Source organism: Salmo trutta, chromosome 21 (assembly GCF_901001165.1).
Source record: "Salmo trutta chromosome 21, fSalTru1.1, whole genome shotgun sequence".
Lineage (NCBI taxonomy): Eukaryota > Metazoa > Chordata > Actinopteri > Salmoniformes > Salmonidae > Salmo > Salmo trutta.
In genome coordinates, this window is record NC_042977.1 from 2955210 (window position 1) to 2973339 (window position 18130).

The 18130-nt window shown below is 44.6% G+C and overlaps 1 protein-coding gene across 1 annotated transcript; it reads left to right on the forward strand.

Moving 5' to 3' along the window:
* The first annotated feature begins 12201 nt into the window (after positions 1-12201).
* On the forward strand, positions 12202-13674 carry rnf182 (ring finger protein 182). The gene has a single exon (XM_029706191.1). It carries the CDS (start codon positions 12202-12204, stop codon positions 13054-13056), a length of 855 nt encoding a protein of 284 aa, XP_029562051.1. The 3' UTR covers positions 13057-13674.
* Positions 13675-18130: the final 4456 nt, after the last annotated feature.

Sequence of the window (18130 nt, forward strand, 5' to 3'; positions counted from 1 at the left end):
GACTGACAGCGGAGAGACAGTTAATTGTAATTTATCTTAATGTTCTTTTGTTGTTTGCAGGTGCACTATCCTTCTGACCCTATTCAGCAATGTCTCATCTACTTTTTAACTCCTCGCAAGTGTGGCTTGTTTGGTGTCTGCTGTGAAGGAATACCACAACAAGTCTACTTGATTGATGAAGGCATGTCATCCAGCAAAGGCAGCAGCGCAGTCATTAACTATATGCACCATTTCTTCACCAACTACGGAGTTGGGAAACACGTGTGGACCTGAATTGTGATAACTACAGTGGCCAAAACAAGGCCCTTTCTCAAAAGTGAGTTTACAAGCATATCAACTTTCAAAGCAGAGTTACTTTCCCATTGTTCCTCAAAAATGCAGAGTATGATAGACAATTTTGTAGCTCCGAGTCTTTACTTTTATCCAATGTAAAAAACAAATTTTCAAATTTTGCTACATAAGACCGATTTGAGCCGGTCAATCACAAATAGCAAAATGCACAAGAAAAAATATATAACGACTTGCGGCTAGCCATTGTAAGTTCAGAGTCACTCGCCCCAACAATGCGTGTGTGCTGGAGGCGAGCGAAAGCTTGGGAGAAAGGGGGGAGTGTGGAGGGGGTACCTGTACCAGACAGGGGGAGACAGACCAGGGCAGATGGTGAACAGATCGCCAGGTGGAATCCAAGCAGCAGTGCAGCAGGCATCGGGAGTAGGTGTCACACCCACTTGGGAGAAGCGTTTATTTCTGGAGGCAGATTTATTGTAAAAAATGCCAGTGGATGATCCTTGAACAGTGGGAGAGGGCTTCAAAGGCCTCTGGATTTGGTTGGGGTAGGCTGTGAGAGACTCTTGCCATTTGTTGGGCTCAAAGGCTTCAACACCTTTCACTTCACACCTCCGTACTAATTGAAGTTGTATCTGGTCTGTCTCAGTTCCAGGTTGGACGGTGTCCTCAGCTCTCTGCTGTTTGTTTGGCACCCTCTGTATAGCTCTGGATAGCTTGTGGATGATCTTACAAAATGGCGCCGGAAGAAATGGCAGCAGTTTTACGGGCGCCCAAACAATTGTGCTATTATGTGTTTTTTTCACGTTATTTTTACTTATTTTGTACATAATGTTTCTGCAACCGTATCTTACGGCAAAAAATAGCTGCTGGATATCAGGACAGCGATCACTCCCCTCAGATTAGACAAAGGTTTTTTCTTCAACAAGCAAGACACACAAGACATTCTCCAAACACCCAACAGGGCCAACATCCCTGTTGTTTGCAAGATGAAGCGAAGCAGGTACAGAGGACAAAGAGCCGGATGCCTGGTCAGGACCCTGAAAAGGCGAGTGGGAAAGCTACCTTTACCGTCAATACTACTCGCCAACGTGCAATCATTAGACAATAAACTAGACGAGGTACGATCACGAATATCCGACCAACGGGACATCAAAAACTCTAATATCCTATGTTTCACGGAATCATGGCTGAATGACGACATGGATATTCAGCTAGCGGAATACACGCTGCACCGGCAAGATAGAACAGCACACTCCGGTAAGACGAGGGGGGGCGGTCTGTGCATATTTGTAAACAACAGCTGATGCACGAAATCTAAGGTATCTAGATTTTGCTTGCCTGAAGTAGAGTATATTGTGATAAATTGCAGGCTACAGTACTTGCCTAGAGAGTTTTCAGCTACACTTTTTGTGGCTGTTTATTTACCACCACAGACAGATGCTGGCACTAAGACCTCACTCAGTCAGCTGTATAAGGATATAAGCAAACAGGAAACCACTCACCCAGAGGTCGCGTTCCTAGTGGCCAGAGACTTTAATGCAGGGAAACTTAAATCAGTTCTACCAAATTTCCATCAACATGTTAAATGTGCAACCAGAGGGAAAAAAATTATAGATCACCTGTACTCCACACACAGAGACGCGTACAAAGCTTTCCCTCACCCTCCATTTGCTAAATCCGACCACAACTCTATCCTCCTGATTCCTGCTTACAAGCAAAAATTAAAGCAGGAAGCACCAGTGACTCGGTCTATAAAAAAGTGATTAGATGAAGCAGATGCTAAACAACAGGACTGTTTTGCTATCACAGACTGGAACATGTTCCGGGATTCTTCCGATGGCATTGAGGAGTACACCACATCAGTCACTGGCTTTATCAATAAGTGCATCGAGGACGTCGCCCCCACAGTGACTGTACGTACATACCCCAACCAGAAGCCATGGATTACAAGCAACATTCGCACTGATCTAAAGGGTAGAGCTGCTGCTTTCAAGGTGCGGGACTCTAACCCAGAAGCTTACAAGAAATCCTGCTATGCCCTCCGATGAACCATCAAACAGGAAAAGCGTCAATATAGGGCTAAGATTGAATCATACTACACCGGCTCCAACGCTCGTCTTATGTGGCATGGCTTGCAAACTATTACAGACTACAAAGGGAAGCACAGCCGCGAGCTGCCCAATGACATGAGCCTACCAGACGAGCTAAATCACTTCTATGCTCGCTTCGAGGCAAGCAACACTGAGGCATGCATGAGAGCATCAGCTGTTCTGGACAACTGTGTGATCACGCTCTCCTTAGCTGAAGTGAGTAAGACCTTTAAACAGGTCAACATACACAAGGCTGCTGGGCCATTCGGATTACTAGCACGTGTGCTCCGGGCATGTGCTGACCAACTGGCAGGTGTCTTCACTGACATTTTCAACATGTCCCTGACCGAGTCTGTAATACCAACATGTTTCAAGCAGACCACCATAGTCCCTGTGCCCAAGAACACAAAGGCAACCTGCCTAAATGACTACAGACCCGTAGCACTCACGTCCGTAGCCATGAAGTACTTTGAAAGTTTGGTAATGGCTCACATCAACACCATTATCCCAGAAACCCTAGACCCACTCCAATTTGCATACCGCCCGAACAGATCCACAGATGATGCAATCTCTATTGCACTCCACACTGCCCTTTCCCACCTGGACAAAAGGAACACTTATGTGAGAATGCTATTCATTGACTACAGCTCAGCGTTCAACACCATAGTACCCTCAAAGCTCATCACTAAGCTAAGGATCCTGGGACTAAACACCTCCCTCTGCAACTGGATCCTGGACTTCCTGCCGCCCCCAGGTGGTGAGGGTAGGTAGCAACACATCTGCCACGCTGATCCTCAACACTGGAGCGCCCCAGGGGTGCGTGCTCAGTCCCCTCCTGTACTCCCTGTTCACCCACGACTGCATGGCCAGGAACGACTCCAACACCATCATTAAGTTTGCAGACGAGACAGCCTAGAGGGAGGAAGTCAGAGACCTGGCCGGGTGGTGCCAGAATAACAACCTATCCCTCAACGTAACCAAGACTAAGGAGATGATTGTGGACTACAGGAAAAGGAGGACCGAGCACGCCCCCATTCTCATTGACGGGGCTGTAGTGGAGTAGGTTGAGAGCTTCAAGTTCCTTGGTGTCCACATCCAACAACAAACTAGAATGGTCCAAACACACCAAGACAGTCGTGAAGAGGGCATGACAAAGCCTATTCCCCCTCAGGAAACTAAAAAGATTTAGCATGGGTCCTGAGATCCTCAAAAGGTTCTACAGCTGCAACATTGAGAGCATCCTGACTGGTTGCATCACTGCCTGGTACTGCAATTTCTCGGCCTCTGACCGCAAGGCACTACAGAGGGTAGTGCGTACGGCCCAGTGCATCACTGGGGCTAAACTGCCTGTCATCCAGGACCTCTACACCAGGCGGTGTCAGAGGAAGGCCCTAAGAAATTGTCAAAGACCCCAGCCACCCCTGTCATAGACTGTTCTCTCTACTACCGCATGGCAAGCGGTGCCGGAGTGCCAAGTCTAGGACAAAAAGGCTTCTCAACCGTTTTTACCCCCAAGCCATAAGATTCCTGAACAGGTAATAAAATGGCTACCCGGACTATTTGCATGGTGTGCCCCCCCCCCAACCCCTCTTTTTACGCTGCTGCTACTCTCTGTTTATCATATATGCATAGTCACTTTAACTATACATTTATGTACATACTACCTCAATTGGGGCGACCAACCAGTGCTCCCGCACATTGGCTAACCGGGCTATCTGCATTGTGTCCCACCCACCACCCTCCAACCCCTCTTTTACGCTACTGCTACTCTCTGTTCATCATATATGCATAGTCACTTTAACCATATCTACATGTACATGCTACCTCAATCAGCCTGACTAACCGGTGTCTGTATGTAGCCTCGCTACTTTTATAGCCTCGCTACTGTATATAGCCTGTTTTGTTGCTGTTGTTTTATTTCTTTACCTACCTATTGTTCACCTAATACCTTTTTTACACTATTGGTTAGAGCCTGTAAGTAAGCATTTCACAGTAAGGTTGTTGTATTCGGCGCACGTGACAAATAAACTTTGATTTAATTTGGAAAAAGGAATCCTTTGTAGTTGTAATCCTTCCAGGTAATTTTGTCCAAAATTAGGTTGTAGGCTTTACAATACATTATACACAATAAACACAAAGTCACAAGATTCCCGTTTGATTTAAATCGGTACTGATGCCGGTAAAAAAAAGGCTCTCTTGATCTTGCGAGGTAGACCTGTAGATCTAGGAATTAGAATAATAGTAATTTAATAGGATCTCTACGGGTAGACCCCTGTGTCTCAGTTCTGATGGCAATATCTAGTACTCTATTTGAAAAGAGTATGTTTTGATAAGAAGAAATTATTCACAATTCATTGTTGATGAAATGAAAGATAAAGTACACAAAAAGAGACCAGTAGTCAAACTGTGGTGGGTCATTGAATATTTTACTGGGACAGGGTGAAGACTTACCACAGGGTGGCGCTGAAGCTGCACAATATGACTTTCTCACTACAGTATTGAAGCCCCAATCCTTTTATTTTGTCCAATTCTAAATCAGACAAATCAGCCCCTACTCCACAGCACTTCTTGTAGATTGAAAAGTATTTGATAGGAAGAAGCAATATTGTATTAGCTCCACATTTCCCAGACATATTGCTTATACCTATCCAATTTTTTGTAAATCTAACATTACACATGGGACGTGTTGGTAGGGTCTAGGGAGGGACTATGGGTAAATTTGGTGTTAGACAACTCTGGTTCTTAACAGTGTTGTGAGTCCTAAGCAAACAGACCTATTTTAAGCAATTTATGTACATTATTAAAACCTACTTAAATTAGTCAATATTTATGTACACCTGTCGCCAGTTGCGATACATTAGAAATCATGCCATGGACTGTGTGTGTGTGTGTGCAGAGATAGGCAGTATTTAATGTATTTGAAAGTCTTTTACAAGATCATCCGTTATTTGTGACAAAATACATTTTTTAAAGCGGTTCAAGATTTTGTGGCCCCGTATCACCCCAAATTTGCTGCATTGGTATTAGAAGTGTTATGCCACTATTTTGCATTGGTGGATGAGTGGAGGAGCTTGAAAGAAAGTAGAAGTACAAGGATGTACTTCTAGAGTGAGGATAATGCAGTGAATTTGGTCCAAAAGGGAGGGGTGAACAGGGAAAGTGAGTCCTGTTTCTCAACTTCTAACAAACACGATTGCACCTCAATCTGCACCTCTGGTTATGTCCCACTCATGGTAATGCACAGTATCTAATTTCCGACACCATTGCACCAAATATTGAGTAATAGGGGGCCACAGGGACTAACACTATGAACTGTGCCAATTGTCTGGGGCTGGGCTATTGGTACTGTTCATAGCGTGTTAACCAAGTGTCACAGGTTGTTTTACAACAGTTTTCAGCTGTGCTAACATATTTGCAAAAGGGTTTTCTAATGATCAATTAGCCTTTGAAATGATAAACTTGGATTAGCTAACCCAACGTGGCATTGGAACACAGGAGTGATAGTTGCTGATAATGGGCCTCTGTACACCTATGTAGACATTCCATACAAAATCAGCCATTTCCAGCTACCATAGTCATTTACAACATTAACAATGTCTATACTGTATTTCTGATCAATTTGATGTTATTTGATGGACAAAAATTGTGCTTTTCTTTCAAAAACAAGGACATTTCTAAGTGGCCCCAAACTTTTGAATGGTAATGTGTATATATGTGTAAATATATACAGTTGAAGTCGGAAGTTTACATACACCTTAGCCAAATACATATAAACTCAGTTTTTCACAATTCCTGACATTTAATCCAAGTAAAAATTCCCTGATTTAGGACAGTTAGGATCACCACTTTATTTTAAGAATGTGAAATGTCAGAATAATAGTAGAGAGAATGATTTATTTCAGCTTTTATTTCTTTCATCACATTCCCAGTGGGTCAGAAGTTTACATACACTCAATTAGTATTTGGTAGCATTGCCTTTAAATTGTTTAACTTGGGTCAAACGTTTCGGGTAGCCTTCCACAACCTTCCCACAATAAGTTGTTTTACTTTTTATTTAATTTTTTACTTTAGTTTATTTATTAAATATTTTCTTAACTCTATTTCTTGAACTGCATTGGTGGTTAAGGGCTTGTAAGTAAGCATTTCATGGTAAGGTCTACACCTGTTGTATTCGGCGCATGTGACAAATACAATTTGATTTGATTTGTATTTTTTACATTTTATTTAACCTTTTTTTTGATAGGGAGCAAATGCTGAGACAAAGGTCTCTTTTCCAGATGAGACCTGTATAGCACCACAATACAAAATCAAAATACAACAAACACATTCAACTACACATTCATATACACATTAAAATACACATTATTGTGCACTACAAGACACAAAAAGCAAAACACAATCATAAAAAACAGACAATTCTCCAGTAAAAAGGTCCCCTAACAACCGTCTGAAATCGCTTAGAGGCACCACTTCCTCCAATTTTAAAGTGTGTTGTTGATCATTCCACTGTTAAAGGTGCAAGGACATTACAGGCTGATTAGGGGTTTGATAACTTTTTATTTAAAATCTTAACAGTGTAGTCAGTAAGTCAGGAGTTTGCGGAGCAGGATTTACTTGACATGATGTGATCTACTTGACTTCAAAGAGGTCCAACCAATCAGTGATGAGTAATAAAACTGTCTCTGTGATAAACCGAAGGGCGCTATGAGAAACAGCATCTAAGGGTTTAAGAGTAGAGACAGCTGCACTTTGAAAAATAGTATCACCATAATCAAGAACAGGTAGAAAGGTTGACTGCACAATTTGCTTCCTGCTGACTAGAGAGAGACAAGATATGTTTTCGTAAAAAGTAAAAGCTCAGTCATATGTTTTTAAACAAAAAATCATTGTCAATCCAAATACCTAGACATTTTCATGCAAGAACCATCCAATAAGTTAAGATGTAATCCATCTGAGACAATCTTACGAGAACTTGAAAACAACATGTATTTTGCCCATATTAAGTATGAGTTTTAAATCAGTAAGGGCTTCCGGCACGACTGCAAAATCGGAATGTAGCCTTGTCACAGCCAGGGTCAGCGGTGGGGGCAATTGCGTTCATAATAGTATCATCCACATATAGATGAAATGTAAACATTTGAACAGATTGACCAATAGCATTTATATTGTCACACTCTGATCTGTTTCACCTGTCCTTGTGCTTGTCTCCGCCCCCTCCAGGTGTCGCCCATCTTCCCCATTATCCCCTGGGTACTTATACCTGTGTTCTCTGTCTATTGCCAGTTCGTCTTGTTTGTTCAAGTCAACCAGCGTTTTGTCTCAGCTCCTGCTTTTCTCCAGTCTCTCTTTTTCTCGTCCTCTTGGTTTTGACCCTTGTCTGTCCTGACCCTGAGCCTGCCTGCCGTCCTGTGCCTTTGCCTCTACTCTGAATTACCAACCTCTGCCTGACCTGACCCTGACCCTGGGCCTGCCTGATGTCCTGTACCTTGGTCCCACTACTCTGGATTATCGACCCCTGTCTGCCTTGACCTGTCGTTTGCCTGCCTCTGTTGTTGCAATAAACATTGTTATTTCAACACAGTCACCACTTGGGTCTTACCTGAAACCTGATAGCACGAACTGGCCATGACTGACCCAGCAGACTTGGACCAGCTCCGCAATGCCATCTCCTCCCAAGGAGCCCTCATTGGTAGACACGAGGAGTTGCCTCGTGGTCTGATGGAAGGGTTCAAGGACATGGCCGAACGTCACGACCTAGCATTAGAAGCTTTGCGGGAGCAATTCCGTGGGTTGCCTACTAGGCAGCCTACCACGACGGTAACCTCCAAGCCTCTCAGTAATTGGGCTGGTAGCAACGTCGTCACCCCGGTTTCCCGGGAACTCCGCTTACCTCCCCTAGAGCGCTACGATGGAGATTCCAGAATTTGCCAGGCTTTTCTCTCCCTCGTGCTCCCTCGTTTTTGAGCTGCAGCCTTCTTCGTTCTCCTCGGACCGCTCGAAGATAGTGTACATTATTGCGCTGATGTCCGGGAGGGCACTTGCCTGGGCCACGGCGGTGTGGGAGCAAAAAATCCGCCGTCTGCCTCAGTCTGGAGGTATTTGTGGCGGAGGTGAGAAAAGTTTGAGGCTCCTGTGTCCGGGAGAGAGGCTACCTGGAAGTTACTCCAGCTTTGGCAGGACTCCCTCAGTGTGGCAGACTGTGGTGGATTTACGCACCCTAGCAGCGGAGGGTGCCTGGAACCTGGAAGCGCTGTTCGACACGTTCCTGCATGGATTATTGGAGGAAGTAAAGGACGAGCTTGCAGCCAGGAACTACCAACGGATCTCGACTCACTCATCGTTTTAACCATCCGATTTGGATGCCACACTGAGGATGGTCGGCTACAGGAACGTAGGAGGAAGAAGAGGTCTGATTGCGGTCCCAATCGCTCATTCAAGGATCCCACCTTGCATCTGATGAACTTCAGAAGTCCCCAACGTCTTCGTCCCCGAGAGGATCCGAGCTTACCCGAGTTCCTCCAAGAGCCTCCGAAGACTGACGATTTGCCCCTTCCGGAGCCGATGCAGCTTGGCAGGGCTATGCTATCTTCAGCCGAATGCGTACTAAACACCCAGAGTTGTCTGTACTGTGGTACTGCCGGTCATTATGTGTCTACCTGTCCCTTCAAGAGACCTAGCTCATTGGTAGGAATGAGTACTCTGATGGGTCTTAAGGATAATGTTGCTTCTCCCCCTACTCGCCCCCCTTTCCTTGCCACCCTGCTGTGGGGCGACCAGTCCAAGTCTCTCCAGATACTCATCAACTCGGGGGCCGATATGAGTCTTAGGGACATTACCCTGGCGTCCGAGCTGGGCATCCCCACTCAACCCCTCTCTATTCCCATGGATGTTAGAGCGCTTAACGGGCGCTCTATAGGCCGGGTCACCCACCCACCATCCACCGTCCTCTTGGTTTTAACCTTTGTCTGTCCTGACTCTGAGCCTGCCTGCCGTCCTGTGCCTTTGCCCCTACTCTGAATTACCGACCTCTGCCTGACCTGACCCTGGGCCTGCCTGATGTCCTGTACCTTGGCCCCACTACTCTGGATTATCGACCCCTGCCTGCCTTGACCTGTCGTTTGCCTGCCCCTGATGTTGCAATACACATTGTTACTTCAACAGTCTGCACTTGGGTCTTACCTGAAACCTGATATTTATACATATTGAAAAGAACATGTCCGAGTATCGACCCCTGCAGAACACCTTTATGTACTTCAAGAAATGCGGACTTAACCCCATCAATCACTATGGCCTGAGTTCTGTCACTAAGATAACCATGAACAGGCATCAGAGCTCACACCTATCAAGGACAACTTATTCAAAAAATATATATTTTTATTTCACCTTTATTTAACCAGGTAGGCCAGTTGAGAACCAGTTCTCATTTACAACTGCGACCTGGCCAAGATAAAGCAAAGCAGTGCGACAAAAACACAGAGTTACACATGGGATAAACAAACATACAGTCAATAACACAATAGAAAGTCTGTATACAGTGTGTGCAAATGAAGTACGGAGGTAAGGCAATAAATAGGCCATAGTGGCGAAGTAATTACAATTTAGCAATTGACGCTGGAGTGATAGATGTGCAGATGAGGATGTGCAAGTAGAAATACTGGTGTGTAAAAGAGCAGAAAAAAACAAAAATGGGGATGAGGTAGGTAGTTGGATGGGCTATTTACAGACGGGCTGTGTACAGCTGCAGCGATCGGTAAGCTGCTCTGACAGCTGATGCTTGAAGTTAGTGAGGGAGATATAAGTCTCCAAATTCAGTGATTTTGTAATTCGTTCCAGTCATTGGCAGCAGAGAACTGGAAGGAAAGGCGGCCAAGAGGTGTTGGCTTTTGGGATGACCAGTGAGATATACCTGCTGGAGCATGTGCTACGGGTGGGTATGTCACCATAGCAACACCCAATACAATAGCACGTACACAAAAACACGTACACAAAAAAACCACAACGACTAATAACAGGCCAGTAAGACACAAAGCTATACACGGCACAATCTCCCACAAAACACTAAAACAAACACATACCTATATATAGGACTCTCAATCAGAGGCAACTAGAAAACACCTGCCTCCAATTGAGGGTTCAACCCCCAATTACCTAAACATAGAAATACAAATAACTAGACTGAACATAGAAATACATAAACATAGAACAGTGCCCAAAACCCAGAATACTAAATGAAACACCCTACAACTAACACCACCAGCCCGAACCACATAAAACAAAGACCCCCTGCCACGTCCTGACCAAACTACAATAACAAATAACCCCTATTACTGGTCAGGACGTGACAGTAATAGTACTATGCCCAGGTCTAAACCCTTATGGGTTTACATTCAAAATGCATTTCTCAGATAAAAAAGTTGTACATTTACCAAGGATTCAAAACTCTGAGATAGACAAAAAAGCCTTGAAAGGGGGCAATACTTACTAAGATCCCTACTATCCCTGCTCTTATGGAGTGGCAGCACAAGAGCTGATTTCCATATTTTTTAGAATATTTCCTGATAACAATGTTAGATAAAAAATGTGGGTTATTGAGCCAACAATGCTAGGTGCTGCACACTTAAGCATACTGGGATCCAATTGGTCAGCCCCTGTGGATGTCTTGTTGTCTACTGCTAGAAAAGCATCCAGGACTTATTTTTCTGTAAATAACCTAAAATAAATATTTGACTATCTTTTCTCTTATCATTCAGCAAGTTTCCCCTTTCAGCATCCAGACCAACATCGTTGTGATTAGGCATAGAAGTTCTTTCAAATAGAGCACAAGAGCACAGTTTACTGCCAAATCACTATCCCCAACAATGACATGCTCCATTTTCCCTCCCAATCACAGAAGTCTTTACTGGCCCATAAATCTTCACCTCCTCCATGTTATCTTCACTTCAAGAAAAATGATCATCAACATTGAGTTGATCAGTACATCCTGTCATCTCCTTCAGACCGAAAACCACACACACACACACACACACACACACACACACACACACACACACACACACACACACACACACACACACACACACACACACACACACACACACACACACAGACACCATTAACAGACAGAGTACCAGAAAACGAAAGGGAACCCACCACTAATTGGATTGAATTTAAACTGGCAACAAAAGGCTGGCCTCGAAAATTCCAGCCCTGGTTTGTACAGGCCCTGCTTTGTTGTTCATTGCCCCTGTTTTTTCTGTTCTAATGCTGTGTTAACACAAATCTTTTTTTTCAATGATGGCCTCTCCCCTCCATCTCTCTCTCGCTCTCTTTCTCTCTCTCTCTGTGGTGCATGAAAGGCTTTTGGCCCTGCATGACGTGTAGTTAGGCCTACCCCAAACTGCACCGAGGCGCGTACCACGGAGGCTAGAACGCGCTAGGCTTCCCATACACACACCCACACCCACACATACACACACCCCAGGAGCTGCACAGACAACCAGGATGACCCTGAAATCTCCTCCGGAGCGGAGCGTTGCTACTGTCGTCGCCATCGGAAGGCTGCTGCTGCCTCTCGCCATGTCTTCCAACGCTGAATTTCACCAAAAGCTTTGGACTGTCATCTTCCTCCGTTGATCCTGTGGGGAGCTGAGACAGACAGAGTTGAGAAAGAAAGAAAGAAAGAAAGAAAGAAAGAAAGAAAGAAGGAAAGAAAGAAAGAAAGAAAGAGAGAAGGAAAGAAAGAAAGAAAGAAAGAAAGAAAGAAAGAAAGAAAGAAAGAAAGAAAGAAAGAAAGAAAGAAAGAAAGAAAGAAAGAAAGAGGATGATGGGGAAGTTACGGAATATGGAGGAAGAGGGGATAGTGGAGGGCTTCAGCACGGAGGAGCTGGAGTGCATGATCTGTTACTGCCCATATAGCCTGGGCAGCCGGCGCCCTAAGGTCCTCGAGTGCTGTCACCGCCTGTGTGCCAAGTGCCTGGCCAAGATCTTAGACCTGGGCGAGTCGCCACCCAATGCTGTGGTGTGCCCGTTTTGCCGGTTCGTCACTAGTTTCCCGGGCGAGGCGGTGGGCAACCTGCCAGATGACTGCAACTTGGTGGCAGCGCTGGCCCTCCAGACCCGGAACCAGAGGAACTTGCACTACCACAATGAGGGCCCCACTGAGCTACTGCTCAGCCCCAGGCACCTAAGCTCGCTCATGGGCAACCCTCCCAGCGGCTCCCCATCCTCCTCCACTACCACTACCACCACCACCACCTACTCCTCCATCCGCGGCTCACCCAACTACATGGTCATCACCATCATGGAACCGCCTCCATCCCCTCAGGACCACCACCCCTACCAACTTCACTCCCACCCCCCTGGAGTGGCCACCATCCAGGGTAGGGATTACCACTCCTCCAGTCTGGACTCCATGGCCTCCATCACCCAGAGGTGGGCGGTGTGGAACTGCGCTGCCCGGGCATTGGTGTGGGTGTTGGGGCTCCTCTACTTTAGCTCCTTGCCCATGGGGGTCTACCTGCTCATCATGCAGAAGACCACCCTGGGGGTCCTTCTGGTAAGCCTGGTCCCGGCAAGCCTCGTCATGATCATGGTTTACGGCTTCTGCCAGTGCCTCTGTCACGAGTTCTGGGACCTTATGCCCCATAGCAGCCAAAGAACGATCATCCGAGGAGGTTAAGAACGGGTTGCAGAAATGTTACATTTTTCCGAATGAGATCGTTACTACTGACAATGGAAATTGGCATCCTGGATACCATAGAATATTTCATTTTTTATTTTATTTTATTTTTTACTCAGGCTCAAATGACTTGACGGATTGTAAATGGGAAGAGAGCAGGTACAAGAGATGTACAGTTTAGATCAATGTTAAGTTTTGGCATTTTCAGTTCTAGTCATTCATTTAGATTATGTAATTTGTGTACTGTGTAAACAAAACGGTCCACCAAATATCCAACTATACTTAAATAAGAAGTCGCAGTAAGTATCGGGTATGCTTTCGCAACCAGAAAAATGATGAAGCATTCTTTTTTTCATTTTGAGGTATTAACAGTATAACTATCTGGTCATAATTGGCACAGTAGAAATGTATACATTTGTATTGAAAGTACTTAGTGGGAGGAACAAATGCTAAGCTTTGGCAAGTCAGTGTAAATAATTTGTTATAAAGGACGTGAATAATGTGGAGGACACCAAGAATATGAGTCATAATATAACCGCCACCATAAATGTATGTACTATCATCATCATTCTGGTGTATCTGACAATAAACATAATTAAACAAATGTTTTAATGAAAATTGTTTCTCAAATGTAAAGTTAATTTGGCATATCACCTTCAGAATGTTTACGGGATAATCCACAATTCATACAGGGGAGTAAATAGATGCTTCTTATTCAGAATTGGGTGCAGAAATGCAAATGACAAATTGACCATGGCAGTCAAGGGTTGTGATCATTACAGCACGCAACAGATTTTTTTCTTAATTGAACACAACAGGTCTTATTCATTAGGGCACACAAGGAGCAAAAAATGTTTTGCAACGGGAACACAAAAACAAGTGTTTCTTCTTGGACAAGTCCAGAAAGGTCCTCCTTGTTTCAGTAAGTTTTCTTCCAGTTGGGGCCAAATGAACACAGCCCAGGTGTTATGAATAACCACTTTGTTTTAATAATCTCAATATCTTAATGAGATGTTTGCATATATCTAAGGACAAGTGCAAAATGGAGATGTGGATTAGCTATGCTATTAACAAAACTAGTTTCACATAGATGTACTTTTTGGAATGATTTTGTAACAGGAAAGACTATCTATACCCAGCAAGAAATGTTTCTGATGTTGTTGCATTTTCTCAAATAGCATAACAGATGTAATGCTTTATACGCATTACATTGCCAGGCTTTCTTATTTTGTAGTCCTAACGTACAGTTGGGGGAATTCAAAAGTTAACCTGTAGGGGAGTGGAGTAAATTGAGACATTTACATTTACATTCAGCATAATTCCGTCAAGAGAAGAATAATTTTCATTCTAACAAAGATATCTACATATACTGAACAAAAATATGAACGCAACATGTAAAGTGTTGGTCCCTTGTTTCATGAGCTAAAATAAAATATTAACAAGAATCACAAAAAGCTTATTTCTCTGTAATTTTGTGCACAAATTTGTTTACATCCCTGTTATTGAGCATTTCTCCTTTGCCAAGATAATCCATCCACCTAAAAGGAGGCGGGTATGGTAAAGAAATTAACATTAAATTCTCTGGCAACAGCTCTGGTGGACATTCCTGCAGTCAGAATGCCAATTGCACACTTCCTCAAAACTTGAGACATCTGTGGAATTGTGCTGTGTGACAAAAAGGCACATTTTAGAGTGTCCTTTTATTGTCCGCCAGCACAAGATGCACCTGTGTAATAATCATGCTGTTTAATCATTTTCTTGTTATGCCACACTGTCTGGTGGATGGATTATCTTGCCGAGGAGAAATGCTCACTAACAGGGATGTAAACAAATGTATGCAATTCATTTTTTGAGAAATAAGCTTTTTGTGCATATGGAAAATTCCTGGGCTCTTTTATTTCAGCTCATGAAACATGGGACCAACACCTTACATGTTGCGTAAATATTTTTGTTCAGTGTACATTTTAAAGTTATCTAAACACTTAGTTTAGAAAATCTACATAAATTCAGCAATTGCGTCATATTTCGTCTCAGGAAAGCTCATCTGCATGCTCGTCGTCCTTACCCAGGTTCTTGACCTGACTGCAGTTTCTCATCATAACCAGCTTCAGTGGGCAAGTGCTCACCTTCGATGGCCATTGGCACACTGGAGAAGTGTGCTCTTCACAGATTAATCCTGGTTTCAACTGTACCGGGCAGATGTCAGACAGTGTTGTGTGGGCAAGCAGTTCGCTGACGTCAACATTGTGAACAGAGTGCCCCATGGTTATGGTATGGGCAGGCAGAAACTTCGGACAATGCATACTCAGACATGTCACCCATTGAGCATGTTTGGGATGCTCTGGATTGCCGTGCACGACAGCGTGTTCCAATTCCCGCCAATATCCAGCAACTAAGCATAGCCATTGAAGAGGAGTGGGACATTCCACAGGCCACAATCAACAGCCTGATCAACTCTATGTGAAGGAAATGTGTCGTGCTGCATGAATCAAATGGTGGTCACACCAGATACTGACTGGTTTTCTGATCCACGTCCATGTAAAATATATAGATATGGGCCTAATTAATTTATTGTAATTGACAGATTTCCTTATATGAATTGTAACTCAGTGAAATCTTGTTGCATGTTGTGTTCATATTTTTGTTCAGTGTAGTAACAGGTCTAAGTAGAATAAACAATTTTTTACATAATACCACAGAAGCATTGGTCTGCTAATATAACAATGTGCACCTTTCATCTCCAGTTGATACAGATACTCTGCCTAGAAGTAACAATATTTATTGTAACAACAGGGGCAGGCAAACGACAGGTCAAGGCAGGCAGGGGTTGATAATCCAGAGTAGTGGGGCAAAGGTACAGGACGGCAGGCAGGCAGAGTGGTCAGACAGGCAGGCTCGGAGTCAGGACATGCAAGGGTCAAAACCAGGAGGGCAATAAAAGAGAGAATGGAAAAAGCAGGCACTGAGACACAAACCACTGGTAGGCTTGAACAAACAAGACAAAGTGGCACAGACAGAAAACACAGGTATAAATACCCAGGGGATAAGTGAGGAAGATGGGCGACACCTGGAGGGGGGTGGAGACAACCACAGGTGAAACAGATCAGGGCGTGACACTTCCAGCGTGGTGTCCCGTCTACAACAGGAGTTCCCTGCTCCAACCTGATGGCTGCATTCACCTTTCTATTTCACTTTAAATATCATGATATGTGAAGTGAAATAGAATGATAAACACAGCAATCAGGCTCACCTACTAGTTCATCAAACTGGCAAACTTTTTTGTACAACTTTTCACATAACCCACATTACCGTTTTCTATGAAGACGTCTATGTCATTAGGGCAGTAACTCAGGTCACTATGAGAGGCCTCATGATGACGTATCCTTTTGATAGGAGTCAATGGAGATTCTGGCAACAACTGAGGAGGTGTCACAAGGGTATGTGTGTCGCATGATGTACTTTTACATTTACATTTACATTTAAGTCATTTAGCAGACGCTCTCATCCAGAGCGACTTACAAATTGGTGCATTCACCTTATGATATCCAGTGGAACAACCACTTTACAATAGTGCATCTAAATCTTTTATGGGGGGGGGGGGTTAGAAGGATTACTTTATCTTATCCCAGGTATTCCTTAAAGAGGTGGGGTTTCAGGTGTCTCCGGAAGGTGGTGATTGACTCCGATGTCCTGGCGTCGTGAGGGAGCTTGTTCCACCATTGGGGTGCCAGAGCAGCGAACAGTTTTGACTGGACTGAGCGGGAACTGTGCTTCCTCAGAGGTAGGGAGGCGAGCAGGCCAGAGGTGGATGAACGCAGTGCCCTTGTTTGGGTGTAGGGCCTGATCAGAGACTGATCAGAGCCTGATCAGGCCCTACACCTTTTATTCTGAGGTCTTGCCTGACAAGCTGTGAAAACAGCAAAGTGAACAGTGAATTACATGTGGTCCCGTTTAGCTCAGTTGGTAGAGCATGGTGCTTGCAACGCCAGGGGTGTTGATTCGGTTCCCGCAGGGGACCAGTACGAAATAAAGTATGAAAATGTGTGCACTCTGGATAAGAGTAGGAGGAAAAGCAGCCAACCAGTGCTCAGCATGTGTGGGAACTCCTTCAAGACTGTTGGAAAAGCATTCCAGGTGAAGCTGGTTGAGAGAATGCCAAGAGTGTGCAAAGCTGTCATCAAGGCAAAGGGTGGCTCTATAAAATATACACTGCTCAAAAAAATTAAGGGAACACTTAAACAACACAATGTAACTCCAAGTCAATCACACTTCTGTGAAATCAAACTGTCCACTTAGGAAGCAACACTGATTGACAATACATTTCACATGCTGTTGTGCAAATGGAATAGACAACAGGTGGAAATTATAGGCAATTAGCAAGACACCACCAATAAAGGAGTGGTTCTGCAGGTGGTGACCACAGACCACTTCTCAGTTCCTATGCTTCCTGGCTGATGTTTTGGTCACTTTTGAATGCTGGCGGGGCTTTCACTCTAGTGGTAGCATGAGACGGAGTCTACAACCCACACAAGTGGCTCAGGTAGTGCAGCTCATCTAGGATGGCACATCAATGCGAGCTGTGGCAAGAAGGTTTGCTGTGTCTGTCAGCGTAGTGTCCAGAGCATGGAGGCGCTACCAGGAGACAGGCCAGTACATCAGGAGACGTGGAGGAGGCCGTAGGAGGGCAACAACCCAGCAGCAGGACCGCTACCTCCGCCTTTGTGCAAGGAGGAGCAGGAGGAGCACTGCCAGAGTCCTGCAAAATGACCTCCAGCAGGTCACAAATGTGCATGTGTCTGCTCAAACGGTCAGAAACAGACTCCATGAGAGTGGTATGAGGGCCCGACATCCACAGGTGGGGGTTGTGCTTACAGCCCAACACCGTGCAGGACGTTTGGCATTTGCCAGAGAACACCAAGACTGGCAAATTCGCCACTGGCGCCCTGTGCTCTTCACAGATGAAAGCATGTTCACACTGAGCACATGTGACAGACGTGACAGTCTGGAGACGCCGTGGAGAACGTTCTGCTGCCTGCAACATCCTCCAGCATGACCGGTTTGGCGGTGGATCAGT